Raw genomic sequence first — 21,136 nt, forward strand, 5'->3', positions numbered from 1 at the left:
GCTTGGAGAACTGCTACTGATTCCTTACCAACAAAAGAAAACAAATTGAAGCGGACTTTGGAACACGATAGTATTTGCAATATTTGTGGTAGGGAGCCTGAGGATGCATACCATGCTACTGTTCGCTGTACTAAAGCTAGAGCTATCAGAGAAGCTATGAGGAAAGTCTGGCCTTTGCCAAAAGAAGAATGCTTCGATCGTTCAGGACCCGATTGGTTGCTGATGTTACTTAGCCAATGTGATAACACCTCCAAAGAGAGAATCTTGTTGTTGTTATGGAGAGCCTGGTACTTACGTGATGATATAGTGCATCATAAAGGTACTGCTTCCGTTGCCGAATCTGTCATCTTCTTGTCTAATTATTGGTACTGCCTTAACGGAGACATTAATTCTGCCCATGACTTGAAGGGCAAAACTCCTGTGGCTGCAATTCCTAGAGCGAAATCTGAAGTTAGTGCCCATGCTTCCAATTGGACCAGGCCCCTGTTGGCGTTATGAAGATAAATTCTGATGCATCTTTCATTGCTACTTCGAGTTTGGCAGCGGCTGGGGTCATTGCAAGAAACAGCGACGGCGAGGTCTTGTTTAGTGCGGGCTGGACCCTTCCTGAGTGCAGTGATGTCGAAGAGGCTGAAGGGCAGGCGATGCTTTTAGGCATGCAAACTTTGGAAAAAATATATGTTGGTCCGACGATTTTCGAGACAGACTGTGCGGCTGTTGTGGAGGCCCTCAATGCAAAGTCTGTGATCAGGCCAAAATAGTGGGCTACTTATAACGATTCTTTGGAATTGTTGAAGAATTCCCCATCCTGGAGAGTGACAAAGATTGGAAGAGAGAGCAACATGACTGCACATAAACTTGCTGCTTACGCTAGATCTAATGGCAGTTTTTTTATGATGAGCAGTGTGCCATGTAGTATAACTGATGTAATCTTGAAAAATTGTACTCCGGATACAAGTAATATATAAAACTCCATTTTCCCTCAAAAAAAAAGAAATACTACTCCCTACCTCTCATAATATAAAAACGTTTGATGTACTGTAAAATAACTCGGTTGATGAGCTACTCGGTCGAGGTAGGAGATCAAATGACGACCATCACGACGAGGTAGGAGATCAAATGCAGAGCAGAAACACATACAGTTGGTCTGGCATGGCCCTCAGCCCAAGCGAATCTCTACTAAGCATTATTCAGTGCTTCGTTCAACCTTCCATTCTTCTACTAAGCATTATTCCTTCAAACCCGCCTTAACTGTCCTATTTTTTTATTATCTTACCGAATAAACTTACGTTTTCTTTGGTAAGTACTATGTAATAAGTGATTACAAAATAAAATCCTGAAATATGGGCAGACAAATCAGGCAGGATTTGATAAACATTTATTCACACAATAACATTAATATGAACCGGTGAATCAACATGTGGTTGAGTTGGTTAGGTGGACAGTGGTATCCTCAACCCACCAGGTTCAAATCCTGATGCTCGCATTATTCCTGAATTTATTTCAGGATTTCCGGCGATGCGCTTTCAGTGGGAGGAGACGTTCCCGTCGACGACGAGGCGCCTACGGTGACTTCGTAAATCTCAAGATGATATGCCGGCTCAGTCTCTCGGAGGTGCTGCCGGCTCAGTCTCTCGGAGGTGCTCATAGGGGTAGGGTGTGCGTGTGTGCGTTCATATGGGTGAGTGTATGCGCGTGTATATGAGCGCTTGTGTCTGTATTGATGCTCAAAAAAAAACATTAATATGGACCGGTGAATCACATGCTAAAATACTAAAATATTTGAACCTATTGCAACACACGGGCAAATTATATTACATAAAAATTACAATTGACCTCCGGCATTGAGCATCGTGCCTGATGACTTTCGGCTCTCAGCCGTGTTAGCTATATTCAGTCCATACTTTGTCAGTGCTTGCTTGCTGCTGTCTTGGCTTCAGTTCAGTCCCGCACAATCACTTGGCTTTGCAAGCTTCAGCTCATCTTCTTCAGTTTGAAGATTTTTCTCCATTGACTAATTCAGGTCGATGTCATACACTACATGCACCCTTCACCGATTTTATACCAAACACATACATGCCTACCAAAACTCTTAAAAATACAGCATTGTCCAACGAACGGGACAAGATTATTCAAGAGTTCACAATTAGAAACTGTACAAGAAAATAATATGTACAGCGCTGCCCATATGGCATCTTTCAATCCTGGGCTGACGTCTCATCAACCTGAGAATGCTGTGCATAAGGCTGCAAAAAAAAGGGAACATAAGGTCAGCTCGATTTCAACATATGTGTGGGACTAAAACACGACCCTACAAACTTCTCTTCTTGTTTTGCTAGGATAGTAAAAATACCAAAATACTAGACGGCGGCAAAATTAAGACTGCATATACTCGAGTCAGTCCACTTAATCTATGCCACTGACAGAAAAACAAGCATGCGGTGATGCAGCAAGACTGACGATGCATATAAACTGTAGTACCTTGGGAACTGACGATGCATATTAAGTCAAGTTGTTATGTTGCGAAATGCAGATGTACGCAGATTATCAACAGGCGGATATTTAAGTTCCGAGATATCTATGCTATAGCTTCAAAAAAGTGTTCTGTGTAACAATAACATAATATGAGAAGTCACACTATATCAGCTGCCAGATCCAAACCAGAGGGTCCAAAATTGTCTAGTGCATTCTGTAGTATTCCAATTATTAGTTATGCACGGGGTGCAGATATACCACTAACCAATATTTACGGTAACCTTATAACGGTATGCGCAATATCCCATATGTACATATATATTAACAATGGTAGTGCTGTGGAAAAACCTATCAGTAGGCTTAGTACTGTGTGCTCATACGAATCAATGTAGTTAATTGGCTTCTGGAACAAACATTGAAGGTAGCACGTGCAGGTGAACACCACTTGACAACAATGGCAAGATTCTGTGGTGTGTAGAATCCTACGGGAAAAGGGGTGTAGGAATACAATTCACAGAAATTATGATGGTCTCATTACTTTGATCAAGGGTATCCATGAACAATCCAACGGAATAAAACCCTATGGATTCAACTGCGTAACAATAATATTCCAAAACAGGCGAAAGGTGCAAATTACTTGTCATTTTAGCCAAAGAGAACAGAACACGGAAGGATCATCTTTTTCTTATTTGTATTCAGGTCCAAACTACTTGACATTTTGAAAAAGCAATGTTGTTGGTCTACGTTACCACTTATTTCAACAGTAAAGAAGCGTACCATGCTATCCTGGGTTGGAGTTATAGCATGCATGTTATAATTCCCAATCAAGGTATAGTAGTAGTCATTCTGGATTGATATTTGATCAGCATGAGAATACTGTCCATCAAACTGCAAGCAAAAGGAAATATAAGATCAGTTTACTTGCAATATATGTGGCAACTAAAACATGGAAATCCTAGATCAATTGAAAAATAAAATAAAATGTGGTGACGCAACAAGACCGAGGATGAATATTAATTGTATAGTACCTCTAGCGTTGAGTTGCTTTCTGAAAACAGGTGGCGAGAAATAGCATCCAGAGATGCATCATGAGGTGGCGGAGCATCCCCGGAGGAATAAATCGATTGCTGGCCATAAATAGTGTGTTCAAAGTCATATTGTTATGTTCCGAAATGCAGCTGTAAGCCAATTATCAACAGACAAAAACTGAAGTTCCAGATAATGTACGCTAAATTCGCTCCAAACAAGTGTTCTATATAACAAAAACAACATGGGAGAAGTCAGACTATATCGGCCGCCAGATCCAAATTCGAGGGTCCAGAATTGTCTAGTAGATTCTGTAGTATTGCAATTAATTATGCATGGTGCTGAGATATACTCCCTCCGTCCCAAAATAAGTGACTCAACTTTATACTACAAAGTTAGTATAAAATTGAGTCACTTATTTTGGGACGGAGGGAGTACCACTTATCAATATTTACAGGTATCATACAATATGTAAAATATCTCATATACAGGCTGTGCTGTGCATAAAACCTATCTGTAGGCTAATCCTGAGTTCTAATAGCCTAATTCTCCCATCTCATCTGAAGTGCATGTTGTTTACCTCAGTACACCCAGAATAGTGAAGGACTCGATGCCTTAGTTTTCAAAATGATTTCCCAATTAAGTATACCATTCTAACTCCAATACCAGTAAGCAAATGACAAGTACTCTCCCTCCGTCCCACAATGAAAGATGTTAGCTTGTAAAAACATCTTTCATTGTGGGACGGAGGGAGTACGTAAGAACAAAAATTGACTTAATAAAACATCTTCTATGTCTTCTTACTAGAGATAATAGAACTTGAGTTGTCACATTTAGGCAAGCATAGGGGTTGTACAAGAAATCTAAATTTGGGAGTAACTTGTTCCACTTTGTGCATGGAAAGCTTAATTACCTCACTGCTATAAAACGGAATAGTGGTGTAATCAGCACGTGAACCACTCACGGATCCAGAAACATCGGGATCTGCAAGCAAGGTAGCATGTAAAACTTTTGCCAGTGTAAGACCAATGCGATTTAATATGCCACAGCGCAGAGAATTGGAGCTATTACATATAGCCCATAGGAGGACAGAGAAAAACAATATGTCTATCTTATGACTGATAAACGCTTAGTTCAAATATCATTCTGCAGTGATTGATCTATGTTCAATCATGTGTTCTGACAGTAGATGTCCCTGGTATATATCTAGAGTTCTGGACTTATGAGTTCTTACCTTATGAGATCTTACCTTATTAATTCATCAAATAGTGTATAAATTGAGGATAATATCAGCTGTGGGGTTTTAAATTTATGTGCAGAAATAAGATGTACAAGTACAGAAATACTAAGTAATAGAACAAAATAACAGATCAATCTACCACTTTTTTTCATATGGCATGACTAATGTACGGACGTAGATATATGAAATCAGGGTTTTTTCTATGTACCCAGATCAAAGATCGTTATGTTTTGATAAAAGTACAGATGGTGCCTGTTTTAGTTAAACTGTCGAAGGCATTGGGCATCAATCATGATTTATGAATACCTTGATATTGCTCCGCGCCCAGGTTTGCTTGAGTTCCTCCCGGGAACCATCCCTGAAAGAAGAGAGCAACCTCATAGTGATGTTGTTGGGCTCATTCGTTTCTAGCAAAACATAGTGGAATCAGTTTTGTTTTGTTTTGTTTTTCAGCAACTGCATGAATCTACTCCCTCCGTTCCTAAATACAAATCTTTTTAGAGATTTCAATAAAAAACTACATACGGAGTAAAATGAGTGAATCCACACTCTAAAATATGTCTATATACATCCGCATGTAGTTTGTATTGAAATGTCTAAAAAGACTTATATTTAGAAATGGGGGGAGTAGCTAATTAGCTTGTAGAGCGAACATTGAAAGTAGCTCCCACAGGTGAAGACCAAAACTGGAAATAGAAAGTATTTACCTGGCGGATGTACACCCTCAAATCCAGTGGCGGAGGTAGAGGGTGGACAGGGTGGGCCACGGCCCACCCTGGCATTTTTGGAATAGCTTTATAGCATAGGAAAAAAGGTAAAAAATATTAAGAAAAAATATTTTTTATGAACACTTCTATTGTTGGCCCACCCTGGCCCATTGGGCTAGGTCCGCTACTGCTCAAATCCCGAATGCTATACAGACTAGTTAAATGCCCGTGCTTTGCTACGGGCAAATGATTGTAAATAAATTAAAGGGCACCTAACGTTAGGTGCCTGAAAAATTCTTCGCGTCAATCACTATTTTTTGCCATCAAATATCCCATGGTTAGGAGCACAGCCCCCACATGTTCATCTTCTTACTCCTCACCTGCGACGATTTCTCCTCCGTTGTGGCCTACCCAGGCCTAACCGCCTGCATCCAACCACTCCCGCCAGCTATCACCGGCTCGCCCTCGCCGTGGTCGGCGCTTCTCATGTCGTCCACATCTTCGGCCTTGTGCAAAGCATAAAGTTGCTCACGCAACAAAATAATTCATGCCCATGAGATTTAGCAAAACCGATAAATCAAAGATTAAGCGGATGATACTTGATTCAGACACACACTTCATCGCACATTTACCATACATCAATCATAGAATAGTCCCTTGTCATTTTCTTTACCAAATCAATTACATCCAATGTTCCTAGAAAAAACGAAAGTGATTGTATAGATCCAGTTATCCTTTCTAGTTCACTCTGTCTAATGCATGTGCACGATGTATTGTTCCTTCATTCAATGTAAGTAGTGAATTTGATCTTGGTCTATCTTATTTCTTTGTTTGACTTGATGGGACGAAAAAATGGAAGTGATTGTACAAATCTAGTATACCTATGAGACTCATCCCCACTATCTATTTATCTTAACATGCACCCTGTCCACCTCAGCATAGTTGCCACATCACCACTCCCGTTTGCAATGGATCATTTCCTTTCCAACCCTAAAAAACATAACAACCAATCTTTCTCCCGTGGGAAAATCTACCTCGCGAGGCACAACCATCTCACCGTGATTCGCTTCCTTCCCCACCTCATTTTCTCCAGCAGATTCGCTCCTAATCATGGATGATCATTCACTTCATTCCTTACAAGGATGAGCGCTAAAAAATATCATGGCTTATAGTACCAATTCAACAACTCCGAATGTTTTTTATCATTCTTTTCTTAATTAAGTTTTGGCTTATTCGTTTCTGCTTTTGATTTTTAAGAAATTACTTTTAGTTCAGTCCTCTCATGTTATATTATGCTTATCCTGCACCTATTATCTTTATTATGTACTTACTTGTTAAGCTCATCGTCATGCCCACTAAGAAAGCAAAATTTATCAGCATTAACCTATGTTTATTTCTCCATTTTTTAATTGTAGGAATATTGCTATCAGTGTCATACAAAGAAATAAGATAGACCAAGATATCTCTCCAAATGTACTGACCCATTTCTATTTCTCAATTTTCTAATTTTTAGATGTACAACAAGTCAAGTGGTATTATAGCAATGCAGTTTACTGTATTTGTTGGCTCATAATTCGATTGTTTCCTCTAACCTTTCTCTACCTGACCTATTTCGTGCAGGTATGTGATATTCGGAGACAAGGGTGTCAAATTTAGTCTTTTTTTGGCTCATGAGATATAAATCTCCTTTTCATGTGCATTTATCTCTCGAAGTGGTGTGTTACACATTCAGATTCTACTATTTTACTATGGCCTTTATCATGAGACTTATAATTTTTATATGCCTTGATTTTCTAAAAACTGGCGTTTATTTTGTTTTGCATGATTTAGACTACTCTTTTTGTATGAATTGATCGGGGAAATTACCAGGTAACTTCCTTTCATTATCCTCGGTTAATTATTGTGTTGTTCTATTCTAAGTCGCACTGTAGCCTACTTGGAAACAACTGCCCTCCTCAGTGGAAGTCACAATGTAATTCTTAAATCCCCTAAATGAGATATAAATGTACGATGCAGTTTCACTTTCATGAGACTAAATTGAGAAGATGCCACAAATTGACTCTTGTGCTTTGAAATGTGTCACTCAGAGCAACTATCAGAAAATACAATTTCGTAGAAGAATCATATCTTTCCAAGTCAATGTTAAATTTGCCGCTGCAATGCGCGGGGAATCCTTCAGTTTACCAGTTATTTCATGTCTCATGGCTTGTCCTCCATGTCGCGAGACTACTCCACCAAACAGTCAGCTTCGCAATAACCCCAATGATCATCCTCAATGAGTTTACTATCTTCCTCGACAACACTTGGCACAGGCATTAGACACACCAATTTCTATCTAAATAGTACTTCTCTTTCATCATGTACATCTCAAAGAAGACTTAGAATTAGACATACATCGATTAAAAAATTGAGTCTTTACCGAAGAAGCCTGTGCTCGAAATAATCGAGCACGGGCTTTTCTGGTCAAAACGTATCTCGTCTTTATCATGACTTATTTTCCTTGGTTAACAATACTTGTTGTTTTGCCGATATTTCAGGTTCATTAATTTTTTTACCTAGATCTTCAATGGCAAGAATAACAATAAGTAGTCGCCTCATAGTATTTAAGTAAAAATGGACAAAAGGGCACAAGATAGCTGACTCGTATATATTCTTGAAACTGTCATGTTTTTGAGATATAAATAAAATACACTCAAGGGCTTGCCGTAGAGGCAGACATGGAAAAATCCATTGGCTCACACTGTTCTCCTAATCCACGTACGCCTACAGTACACACAATTGTGAAACATCCATAGCCGCAACTGCCACTGGTAACCTACTGTAACTCGAAAGATGTATAATGCTGCTACTCCTATTACGTAATTGTACAAGCACCAATCATACCAGGTCCATTATTCACATCCAATGAACCCAAAGATTAGCATACCCAATAGTTCAATAATATACAAAATGGCATTTTATTGATTACAGTTTAATGAAAAAATTCACCATTGCTTTTATTTCAGAATTAGCCCGCGGTTGTGATAAAATGATAATTCAGTTGCTTTAGTACTATGCTAAATTTCTACAAGAAACATTTGAAATCGTCACGATAGAATTGCTTCTATTTTGGAACTAATCAAACAAATAGGAAGAACACAATATTCTTGCTATGATTTGCATCAAGAAACTTATAAAAATGGCAATACATGAGATCGGTTCTTACCACAAGAAGTGGATGCCTTCAGTTTTGACTCGTTGAGGTAAGGAAGCAGCATCACCTGCCAACAGGGATTCGAGGACGGGCAAGATCGGAGGAAGCTACGCCATGCGTGGAGGAGGGCTCATGGCATGACCTATCCACCTCGAGAATAACAGCAAGCAAGCACGCACAACTGTTACCCCTGCCCTCGACCAAACCTCATTGCCTACTGGAAGGAGCGACTATGGTGGCTCGATGGCATGGCCGTGCTGCATGTTATCCAGCAGATAGGCGACGGCGCGACGCCAGTTCTCCCCAACCCTCACTTCTCTATAACTCTTCCACGAATTGTGTTATCTGGGAGCAGCGCACAACCTGTTGAAGATACTCGGGGACGGCGGACAGCTCGCACACAACCTCCAATGGCGCAGGTGCGGCACTGGGAGGAGGAGGGCGTTGGATTATGCAGGGACGCCATCGGAAAAGGACTGCAAGGTCAGGAGGATCCGCGATCTGAGGCCTAACACGCTCGTTGCCTCTCAATGTCCACCTCTTTAAGGAGAACATGAGCAAGGGAGAAAATCGGCGGCTACATCCCAGGAAAGGAAAGAGAGCGGGAGAGATGAAGGGGATTGATGTCCATGCATATGTTTCCTTTTTCTTTTCTTCCCTTTTTACGTGTGTACCGAAGAATCTTTTTACGTGTGATTGAGGAACTTATGGTATAGTTGATTAATTTAGATTTGATTTTTCAGAGATTGATTATAGATTAATCGTAATTGATTTTTTCATATAAATACATTACGAATAAATGGAAGGAGTATCAGACGCGATTCGGTTTTAGCATGGGAGGGGTGGTGGGAGGTGAGACGAAAATAAACCAGACGAAAATAAACCAGACGAAAATAAACCGGGACTATTCAACCAACTCGTCCATTAGGAGTAGACTAGTAGAACACCCGTGCGTTGCTACGGGCTATAATGCATACATAAATGAATCAAACAAATGATTAAGGTCACCTCTAAGGTCGAAGCTTATTTCTCCCTCATACATTATGGCGTGTTTGAGGCTCCTCAAAATTCAACCATCTAGACAGTCGGAGATCCCCCAATCCAGATCATATGTGGGGAGAAATGTGATTGTCCGGACTATGGGCCATGCTATATATCTCCAATACGCAGGCCGAACACAAAAACCTATCCCATGACACACCCTTCTCATTTTTCTGTCGGACCCTATCTTTCCCGCACGGCTTCCGGCTGCAGCGGGATATTTCTCGCTAGCTGGAGCCCTTTCTTTTAGAAACGGGTGACGCCCACCTCACCTTTGTTGTGTGTTGCCCGTGCATTGCTAAAGGGGCATATATATTCTAGTATTCAACATTAATTTTGTCTAATATATATTTTTTAGGGACAACTACATTTGAGCCCTTAGTTGTGTCACACCTGTTTGATTTGCCCCAAAATTCAAAAAACCCTCGTTTCTGTCCAGCTTGTTCCATCCTCTTATACTTTTGCCCTTTCACCGTTTGACCGAAACTTTGAAAATTTCATAACGAATTCATACTAACTCCAAAAAATACAAATAAGATATCAAAATGTTCAGAACAACATCACCTATATGTGCATGTCATTTGCATTCATGAAAAAAGTGTTCAAAAGCCCCCATCTTAGTTTGACCTCATATGATCTCAGCATGAATAGTTAAATTTAGAAAATGATAAAAAAATAAAAAAATCTGAATTTTTTTGTGGCAAACATTGACTAATAATTAAATAAACTAAATTCCTGACTTTGCAACAGGCTTCTACTGAAAATCTTACAAAGAATTGAGTGTTTGGGAGTTGTTCTAGGTACCTTGTGCTTGATTAAGGGTAGTGGTTGGTCGGCGGATGCAACAGCCTTTGGCCGTCCATGTGTTGTCAGCTGTAGTTCGTAGATCCGTCATGTGTACCCTGTGCCTCATCCGTTAATCGTCAAAGATGAGAAGCTCGATTCCTTTATGAACCCCGTACAACTACTTGTATTACCTGATGCACATGCAGACAATAGCTCCTAGTTAGCACTGAATAAAATTGTTTGCATCAGGGATTCACCAAGTAGTTTGTTTCCCGGCGAGCGACACACAAGTACATCAGGTAGATGGATTATAGAGGTTAAAAGTGCATCGATGTGTTCTTGGAAAAGGGAAAAGAAGAGGGCTGCTATACCTTGGCAAGTGGGAGGCGAGATGATCCATACCGGCGAGGCGCACCATGTTCTTGAGTCCGAATAGGCACGGCGGTTTGGCTCCGTCGTGGAGGCGGCTTGGACACGCCAGTGTAGGAGTCCTTGATGGCCTGGAGCTCCATCTCCCACGACGTCTCGGTACGATCGCTAGCGTCACCGCCGCTAGTGGGACGGCGTCGTGGGCGGAGTATGTAAGTGCAGCGGCAACCGGTGTTTGGCTAGGGAGATTTTGATCCCGTTCAATCGCTAGGTAGGACATGCGCATGGATTGCTGGCAGAACATTGCATCAGGGGCCTTGAATAGGATGGCCGACCGTGGAGGAAAAATTGGATGATAGATCATAGGGTGTTGATTTTTCTGTGTACGTTAATCTGGCCGGCCTTTGGGGTAATTTAAGTTTGTTTAAGAGAAGCGCTAGGAATCTGATTCCTTGTACGATGGATTTCATGTCGATACGTGTGATGGGCTTGTAAACGTGGCTTGGGCATTAGTATGTTCCTTAATCAGGGGCACAGTTACAAATGTTGACGCATCCAACATTTTAGGAAACTGATCCCTGATTTCTAGTAGGATACAATAAATCCTATAAATCACGTTTTATTTCTAGTAACAAATCGCTCCTCGGTTGTTTCAATGGAAGCATTATCTCTGGTAACAAATCGCTCCCCGGTTGTTTCAAAGGAAGCATTTTTCATGCGATAGAAATCAGGAAGCATCAAATAGGTTCTCAAATACGTATTGAAAATATGCAGATGCCACTAATAATATTACCATAAGCTGTTAACAAATTCCATGTGGCGATCCTTCCATGTGGCATTTAGTTGCTTCATTGCCCTTTCATTGATGCTTTGATATGAAAAACACAAAATGACACATGCTTCCTTACATGTTTAATAAAGCTTCATGGCTCACCATTTGATGCTTCGGAACAAAAATGGTAACCGAAACTCTGTTCAATGGTGTAGAAGCATCTCGATTTGGTGGAAGTTGCATCATACATTACAGAAGCATTTTTCTTATGTGTAGGAAGAAAAATAGAGCAATGTTGGATACACCATTGATAGGTAATTGAATTGCAAGTAGAAAGTATACCAATAATTTTACATATACATTTTGACCGAAGAAAATTATGCTTCCAAAAGGGTGGAAATTTGTTTCCAATGTGAACAAAATCTGAATCACGTGTGGCTACTACACATATGGTATCCTTCAACCCGGCCAAATGCAAGACCGCTGGAGCACAGCCGACGTAGCACGCATGAGAGCATCGCTACCACGTAGCCACATTGAAAAGGGACCTCATGAGTCTATAGCATGCAGCCCCAATTACAGGCTTCAACGAGCAGAGCACGACCATACCACTTCAAGCAGCAACTACAAAATGTCTGACGAGGAGTAGCAGAAAAAACGAAGGTCTGCACACCAGTGAAATTACAGTGCCACACCGGCCAGATTGGGGATGCAGCGCGACGAACGGATCACAAGGAGCGTTTGTGGGGGCATGAAGCACACATGCACATGCTTAGCCATCAAGGCGACATGGTGTGTGCGTTCTTGCCGGAGGACTTGCTGGTCGAACGTAGATGCGGTGGTGCGATAAGAGCGAGGTTGAAGCGAGGAGGATCCAGATGGCAGGTGTGGCAGAGAGGGTGGCGAGGTAGTTGATTAGGGTTTGATGGTGGATGTGAGGATGATTCGGAGGGGTTATATAGTACAGCCAGGCGTTGTTGGATGCATGGCTCCAAAACGATTGGTGAGATGCTGGTCTGACGAAAGCCATGTATTAGACGTCTCACAGGAATAGTTTTCCTTTATATTTATAGCCTTACCATACCTGGATTGATTTATTGCCATATAATTACCATATTCGAAATTTCCTGAGTTATGACCTTACCATACCTGGATGGATTTATTACTATAATAATCATATTTGAGATTTCTGAGTTTATAGCCTTACCATACGTGGATTAATTGTGATTGATTACCATAAATACATTGGGTGTTGCCGGTTAGACGAGAAAAGAGGAAAACCGGTGAGAGGGTGGTGGTGGGAGGTGGGACGAAGAAAAACCAGACGAAAAAAAGCCAGACGAAAATAAATCGTGGAGACTATTCACCAACTCAGATTTCCTTCTCTTTCGCTGAACTCGGGAAATCCTTCCTGCATGTGACGCACGGCCTTAACTGCCCTGCAATCTCCACGATTATCTTCCCTACATACACGTGATTGTTTCCTTCTCATTTGTTAACAGATTGGCTAGCACCATTATATATCGGGAGCAAGAAAATCGCCCGAGATATCGCTCCGTTTTATTGAATTGATTGTGTCTGGTTACCTTAAGTTAATTGATTGCGTTTGGAAAGAATTGATTGTCATGCATGATTGCGTTTGGAAAGAATTGATTGTCATGCATGAATCGGGGACGTAAGGGGGGAAACGGAACCTGACTGCGTGCGGTGAATGGGGTGGGGTAGGGGTGGGGATGGTGTGATGAAAAAAACCGGTTGAAAAAAAACCATGGTAGGTGGGACGAAAAAAAACCATGGTAGGTGGGACGAAAAAAAACCTGGAAGCGAGACTACCAACTGCTCCATTAGGAGTAGAGACTAGAAGAACGCCCGTGCGTTGCAACGGGGCCACATTAACTTTAAGAGTTCAATATTAATCATGTTAATAATACATTTAATATTCTCATACATATCAAGTGACACTGGCAACCTTTTTTGTCAATTTAGCAACGGGCTCAGTTGCAACGGGCTCTTTATACATATCAGACAACTCGCTACTACTTAAACTACAACTATGGCTACCAATATTTTTTCGTCAATTTAGCTTAGCAATAGTGCCTGGCTTAATAGACTGCTTTGCATTCACCCCCTCAGAAGACAAAGAGAACCAACTCAACATGTCAGAAGATTAATAGAAATTTTATTTGTATGGCATGAACATATAGCAGGAGCACCAACACATAGATCAGCAGGGAGCAGAGCACAACATGCACACACTCGGGCCATCTATATCATACACACACAACAACGCACACACGCATCACGCTGGCATACACATACAGAAAAGCAGGCACACACGCGTCATGCGCATTGGCCGGTGCGACGCACGCAGAGCAAGTACGTACGCACGGAGAGCAAGCTAGCAAGCACGCACGCGTCCAACCCCGCCGCTGCATGCGTTGGCAGAAGGTGAGGCAGCAAGGGAGACTGCACATTGAAGCTGTCCATGCAAGGCTGGAGGTGCTGGGCCGGCAACGGCGGTGTCGGGACGACGCTTGATTCGTTCTCGGTGGCGCTTGGGGCAGCAACACGGCGATAGCTAGTGCTCGGGGATGGGGGTTTGGGGCGTGGGCAGTCGACCCGATGGCTGGCGAAGTTAACGGGCTCGGGCGGCTGAAAATTCGGCGGGTGGCGGCGGCACAGCGCGAGGATGGGACAGTCGGAAAACCTAGCGGGCGTTCAACTACCAATACCCATGCCTTTTTTTAGGGGAATTGCTTGTGAAAATAACGTGCGACGACGACTTAGCGAGCGAATCCCCTTAAAAAAGACATAGCGAGCAGATTCCCTTAAAACTGGTAGGAATGGATACGATTGATGAGTTGATAAATAGTGGTGAATGTTGGCCTAATTTACTATCATCATGCATGGAAATGAATCATCAAGAAAAAGAATACTTTTTATTACTACACTCATATGAAGCTTCCTAATCTCTGCTACCAAACAGTTTCTGCCCAAATAAGGAAGGAAAGTTATGGACGTGATTCGGAACGAAACAAACGTTATGAAGATTAATTAATTTAGATTTGATCTTTAAAGATTGATTGTGATTGATTCTTTTACATAAAGACATTACTAAATAATTTGCGTCAGTATGGAAAGTTCTGGTCCGTTCAGTTTTTTTTGTTGTGTGAGAGGGTGAAGTGAAAGTAAAGCGATGAAGTGGGGGAGGCGACGAAAAAAATCTACGACGGTTAACCTACGGAAAAAAACCAGACGAAAGTGGTGGGACGAAAAAAAACCTGGAAGCGAGACTACCAACTGCTCCATTAGGAGTAGAGATATATTTGGTCGGATGCAGCAGGCAGATAGCAACTTGGGGCTAGAAAAACAAAAACAAACACGAAAGATTAATATATAGTTTTCACTGACTTGCTGAAAAAGGACTGCATCACCGCCGCCGCGTTCGCTCGAGTTCTTGCGTTCGGGGGTGCGGCGGAGCGCTCTCTGTGTTGGATGACTTGGCGCCGCCACTGGCGGCGACCCTAGGCAAGAAGAGGGGTGTGGACGAGACGAGAGGCGGGACGGAAGGGTTTACAAGCTGGGCTTGGGCTCGTGAGGAAATGAAACGGGCCGCTTGGGCTCGTAAGAAACAGGCCGAAGGCGAGGGTTCACTAGCTGGGCTATGACGAGGTTTAAGGGCACCAGAAGGTCAACTTAGGACTAACCTATCCCTCAAAAAAAACCTAGGACTAACCTTAGAGCAACCCTAGAAGACCCCGCATCCCGTCCTGACCCGTAAAATAACCGTCAAAATGCGGGTCGGGGCGAAAAACCCAGCCCGATCAGACCCCGCATCTCGCCCCGCAAAAAAAAATTACGGGGCACGGCAAAATCCCGACCCCAATCCGGGAAAACGCGAGTTTCCCCCTTGCGGCTGCGGTGCCCTGCATATAAGCGGAAGCGGTTGGTGGGGGACATTTCATCCCGCGCTTTCCTCCACCAACCACCTCTCCTCTCCCTCCTCGCGCCGCCGCCAGCCGCCGCCCAAGATTCCGGCGAAAGCAGCCGGCAGGAGCACGCCGGAAGGACGCCACATGCAAGAGGCCTCCCCTCCCTTCCCCCTTGCGTCAGCGGGCCGCCGAATTTGCAGATCTGCGGCACTTCAACGCGGGCCGCCGGATTTGGCTTTTTCCGGCCGCCGGTTGCTGCCCCAAGCGATGGAGTGGTCGGGGAGCCTCTCCCGCAGCCTAGGCAAGGGCGCATCGCCGCATGCAGGTACGGATTCGCCCGCCCGCCGCCGCCGAAGGTTTGCGGGCATGGATTCGTCCGGCCGTCCACCGGGCTCGGCGCTCGCGCAGCGTCTTTGTGGCTTGCCGATGCCGCTCATAGAGTGCGACGACTGCACGCGGAGAGTGATGCGGCTCACTTTGGGCACGCCAAAGCACCCCAGATGGGTGTTCTTCAAATGCGAAAACAACGGGGTACGTGCACTTGCGGTAGCTCATTTCATAGCTCATTCTTTAGTTCAATTGTGGTATCTCACTTCGAGCTTGATTATTCTTTTGTGTAGGGCGATGTATGCTCATTTTGGTTTTGGGAAGGCCAATACATTGATTTGTTGATAGAAAAAAACTTAATAGATGTTGGTGCACTCCTTAGTAGAATCGAAGGCAATGATGCGGCTGCATGTGCAACTAGAGGGGAAGCAACGTCTACTTCTTTCGAACCAAAGATGAAGAAAAAGGAATGCAAAATCAAGAATCCACAAATCAACAACGAATGCATGGAGAAGATATTAGTCCAACTAGTGGGAGCAGTTATGGAAGTTGGAAATCTTCTGAAATGCATACTTGTGGTTCTTGTTTTCTTTGATTTTGCTATTCTAGCAAAGATTTGGTGTTGTCTTTTGTATCTAATGTTGTTGCAAAAGAAAAGAAATACATTATGCTAGATCAATTTAAATTGCAAATATAGATTTTGTGGGTCGGGAGGAGCTGCGCCAGATCAGACGCCGCAAAGCCGACGCCGTCCGCGCCGGCCCGCAAAGGCGTTTTCGCGCGAACCGCAAACATGTTTTGCGGGCCGGAAGGATGCGGAGTCTGCTAGAGTTGCTCTTATGGTGTGCCCCTAAAAAACTAATCTTATAGAGTATTGTTCTATGGGGGCGCGGTGGATCCTGGCAAGGACCGGCGGGAGGGCTCCGTTGTTAGTCGTTCTTTCAAGATTTGTTAGGGTTTGTGTCCTACTCAGGAAGACGAGACGGCGGCGGCTCCCTGCAGATGGAATAAAGGTCTCCCCATCTAGTCCCCGTTCCGGTGGTGCGTCTAGCATTGTTGGTGGGCGTGTGGAGGTGTGTCTCCGGCGGATCTATCCTCGGTGGATTTGCTCGGATCTGGTTGTGGTTCGTCTATGTTCGTGCGTCTTCAGGTTGGATCCTTTCGATCTACATTATTCTTCATCAACGACGGTTGCTGTTCTGGTGCGCTGGTCCTATGGGGCCTTAGCACGACGACTTCCCGACTGTCTACTACAACAAGTTGTGCCCGACTCCGGCGTGGGAGGGGTGATGACGGCGGCGCGCCTTCGACTCGCTTCAGTAATTGTAGTCGTCGCTAGGTGGTCTACGGATCTAGATATAATTTTTATTATTTCTAGTGTTCGTTGTACTGCCATAACAGAAGATGAATAGATTGAAAGTTTTCTCGCAAAAAATAAAGAACAAACGAATGGAGATCTAGAACAAACGAATTGAGATCGTCAACGGCCATCTCCTATAATAAAAAAGACTAATCTACTGTTGACCATGTGATCCTGATTCTCCTGTTTTTTTTTCTTGTCCTCTCTTCTCCTTCTACGTCGGTCACCTCCTCATCGACTCCACATTGGAGATAGTTGACCACACTTGCCGTTGAAATTAAACTTGAGGAAAGGGTTCATATGAATATGAATTTACATATAACGACAAAAAACGAACGAAGCCGTAGTCCTACACCGAAGCCTAAGAAAAGGGTTCATATATGAGTTTCAAGGGCGCACATTTTTTGAACAAGATGGGCAACAACCATAATATATAGTCGCAGAAACAAATCAAAAACAAAATGCGATTGATCGATTGATCGATGGAGCAAGCACAGCATACGTACGTACCTCGAGGGCCATTCTGAGATGCTCTTCCACGTCCCGCCTCCCAGTGCCTTCCTGCTAATGGCGCCGCCCCTCTTTGGGCTGATGAGCGTGAAGAACACTTTGGCTCCCTCCGCCGCGGCGTCTCCGTCCCAATCCTGGGTCAGCAGCCCGCCGGCTGCGTAATATACGCGCGCACACATATTCATGTTGATCACGAGAGGCCGGCCAGGCGAGAGTTGGTGATAATACATGCATGAGTAGCACTCTACAGATCAACAGTGGAGTTTACTCACATTGCTGCTGCATGCCGAGCCGGGGTTGACTCGTAGATGCGGACCCAGGCCTAGGGGATTCGTTGGTGGCGGAACTTGATGAACAAGTCCCGCACAGCGCCCAAGGTCGCGGCATGGCCGCCGCCGGGAACTGATCCCACGAGATACTCCACCAGCCTGTCTTTTTCACCCAGGGCCGAGGCCGCCGAGGGGCTGTGGTGCCCTGCCATCTCCCAGCTGCCTCCGGCCGGCCTTCTCGACCTGCTAGCTAGCTTCCGGCTGCTGCGCCTACGTAGCTAAGCTAAGCGTGTGTCGACTGCGTGGACTGCAGCTCCACCAAGAGCCCGCCAGCTTATATATATACCGAGCGTCGAGGGGCCGATGCCGATGCCGATGTCGATCAAGTCGGGTGGAAACGCCGGCGCGGGATAAGCGAGAGCGTGTCCAGTCAAGAGAGAAAGAGGCAGCTGCATGCATGTGCACTGTGCAATCGAGTGCCTAACTTCAAATCTCAAATATCAACAGGGTGCATACAAGTATCTGTGTTTAGAATAAGAAACGAGCCGTCCCGTGTTGCGCCGTAGAGAAGTCAAATTACATAGGCACCCATCCGTGCACATATACATGGCGTCTGCGACTTCCGCCCATTGACCAAATCTCTCCCCCTTGACGCCATTGGCCAGGAAAATCAATTGACTCTATGCTCAAATTGGCGGTCGACCAGGTACACCTATGGCACAAGGTGCGCAGAAAATCACCGCCGGCCCCTTCCCCTTTTGCGGTCGACGGTGCTGCTTTGGCCCTCGGTGTAGGCGTTAGCCATCGGAGGGTCCTCATCGTCCGAGGAGATCTACGCGGATAACCTCCTGAGCAAGCGCTCTTGCTCCTCGGTGTGCGCCTTCGCCTTCGCCGCAAATTGTGCGGTTGCCTCGTGCTTCGACAACTCGATGTCGAGCCGGAGCGCTTTGGCATTCTTGCGCCAGAGTCGTCGCGCATCAGTCTCATTTCCAGGGAGCGGCGCAGGACCAACGTGACGAGCGTGTCCTCGGGATCCACCAGAGCGCGCTTCCCTGACGCCTCACCCACGCCGCACCCATTGCTGCGCATCCGTCTCCGCCCTCGTCAGGGAGTGGCGGAGGAACGACGCGAGGAGCGTGTCCTCGGGATCCACCGGCGCCTCGCCAACGCCTTACCCGCCGCCGAGCATCCACCTCCGTTGTTGTCAGGGAGCGGTGGAGGACCGATGCTAGAAGCGTGTCCTCCGGATCCATCGGGACCTCACCAACGCCTCTCGCCGCCGCCCTCTCCCTCACTCGTTGCTGCTCGCACCTCTGACTCGGGCGTCCTCGACCGCCCCGACGTCGGTAAGGGCACGAGCACCCGGCGATAGCCGTGGACGCCCGTCGGAGGTGGCAGAGAAGGGGCGGGGTGGCGTACCTGCAGTGGAGTAGAGCGGGCGAAGCTGCCACCGGTGTTGCACATTAGACGAGGGGGCCTGGTAACGTCGCCCACACTGCATCGCCGGGTGACGGTGGAACGTGAGTTGTCGCCGCTGCTGCCGCACCTATGCAGCCACACGGCTGCAGTGCGATGCGGAGAGCGAGCGCATCCGCGTCCGAGTCGCCGTCGGAGCCGCACTGCTCTTGGCGTTCCCCATGGAATGGATTGGAAGACAAGAGAACGGAGAGACTGAAGTGGACTGGAGCAGACTGAGGTCTAGGGTTCGTCCGAATTGAGATTTTATGTGGGGTCTCTATGGGCCACGGTGGGCCGAGCTGACGTGCCAGACGCACCCTGGCCTCCTCATATCCACCACAGATTTGTGCTGAATATGAGGGATGGCAAACAATCTGGATATTTGGGGTCTGGTTTAAGAAGACCGTCTGTGTTGGGGTTTTTTTTTTTGACCGGTCCATCCACCCGTAGAGTTGGGGCTGGTTTTGAGGTGCCCGGCTATAGATGCTTTAATAATATTACAAGAAACTAGCTGCATGCCCGTGCGTTGCCACGGAGCAATAAAATATATAATCAAACAACTTATTTTTAGAAGTGCATGCTCATGTCAGCTTAAATAATGCAATGTCATTCCCTTCCGCACATCATATTGTCTCTGAACCTCTCATCTTCACCGCTTCACCCCACATCTCTCTGTAGCAGTTTTTCATCACATTCTAAATATCCCCATCCTATTATCACTACATGTAGATCTTATTTATCAAACTTCAAGTTTTTTTCCAATGTCGTTTGGCAAAGATTTAGTAACGCCTTAATGCAGCAATATACTGGAAATATGTAGTATAATGATATGATGGTGATATGAAAATTACCTGATTCATGCTAGTACAATGAGTGCTCCATCCACATTCTAACCGACGTGGCTAGAACACACCCATAGGATCCTTTGTTTTTAATTTGCCTCGCTCCTCGACATCCTCCTTTTGCATCTCCTCCCCTCCACTGTTGTGTGCTCACGAGGCTCCTATAGAAATAAAACGTATAGAGAGAAGGATTTGTTTACTCTATTCCATTTTGTTTATGTGGCTGCTGTTGGGGAACGTAGTAATTTCAAAATTTTCGTACGCACACGCAAGATCATGGTGATGCATAGCAACGAGAGGGGAGAGTGTGATCTACATACCCTTGTAGATCGCAACGGAAGCGTTTGGTTGATGTAGTCGTACGTCTCCACGACCCGACCGATCAAGCACCGAAACTACGGCACCTCCGAGTTCTAGCACACGTTCAGCTCGATGACATCCCCGGACTCCGATCCAGCAAAGTGTCGAGGAATAGTTCCGTCAGCACGACGGCGTGGTGACGATCTTGATGTACTACTGTCGCAGGGCTTCGCCTAAGCACCGCTACAATATTATCGAGGACTATGGTGGCAGGGGGCGCCGCACACGACTAAGAATATGATCACGTGGATCAACTTGTGTGTCTCTGGGGTGCCCCTGCCTCCGTATATAAAGGTTCAAGAGAGGAGGAGGCCGGCCGGCCCCTATGGCGCGCCAAGGAGGAGTCCTCCTCCTAGTAGGAGTAGGACTCCTACTAGGAGGGGGAAAGAAGTGGGGAGGGAGAAGGAAAGGGGGCGCCGCCCCCCCTCTCCTAGTCCAATTCGGACCAGGGGGAGGAGGCGCGCGGCCC

At 45.1% G+C, this 21,136-nt stretch overlaps 1 protein-coding gene across 1 annotated transcript; it reads right to left on the reverse strand.

The window, feature by feature from the left end:
• Positions 1-2,198: 2,198 nt before the first annotated feature.
• On the reverse strand, positions 2,199-19,471 carry LOC123084001 (uncharacterized). Its single transcript, XM_044505826.1, has 8 exons — positions 19,319-19,471; positions 14,919-14,970; positions 5,449-5,474; positions 5,048-5,099; positions 4,415-4,485; positions 3,504-3,617; positions 3,253-3,363; positions 2,199-2,246 (listed from the first exon to the last, which is right to left on the reverse strand). The coding sequence occupies exons 1-8, from the start codon at positions 19,469-19,471 to the stop codon at positions 2,199-2,201; spliced, it is 627 nt and encodes a 208-aa protein (XP_044361761.1).
• Between the last annotated feature and the right edge of the window lie 1,665 nt (positions 19,472-21,136).

This window comes from Triticum aestivum, chromosome 4A, assembly GCF_018294505.1.
Source record: "Triticum aestivum cultivar Chinese Spring chromosome 4A, IWGSC CS RefSeq v2.1, whole genome shotgun sequence".
Lineage (NCBI taxonomy): Eukaryota > Viridiplantae > Streptophyta > Magnoliopsida > Poales > Poaceae > Triticum > Triticum aestivum.

What these genes read in the sequence shown, in the direction of transcription:
- LOC123084001 (XM_044505826.1), bottom strand. Translation starts at nt 19,471, where the DNA reads ATGTGCAACACCGGTGGCAGCTTCGCCCGCTCTACTCCACTGCAGGTA. An exon ending in CGAGGACGCCCGAGTCAGAG is followed by an intron (nt 14,971 to 19,318) that starts GTGCGAGCAGCA and finishes TTGTTTTTCTAG; the next exon opens with CCCCAAGTTGCTATCTGCCT. An exon ending in CTCCAACCCAGGATAGCATG is followed by an intron (nt 2,247 to 3,252) that starts GTACGCTTCTTT and finishes TTTTTTTTGCAG; the next exon opens with CCTTATGCACAGCATTCTCA.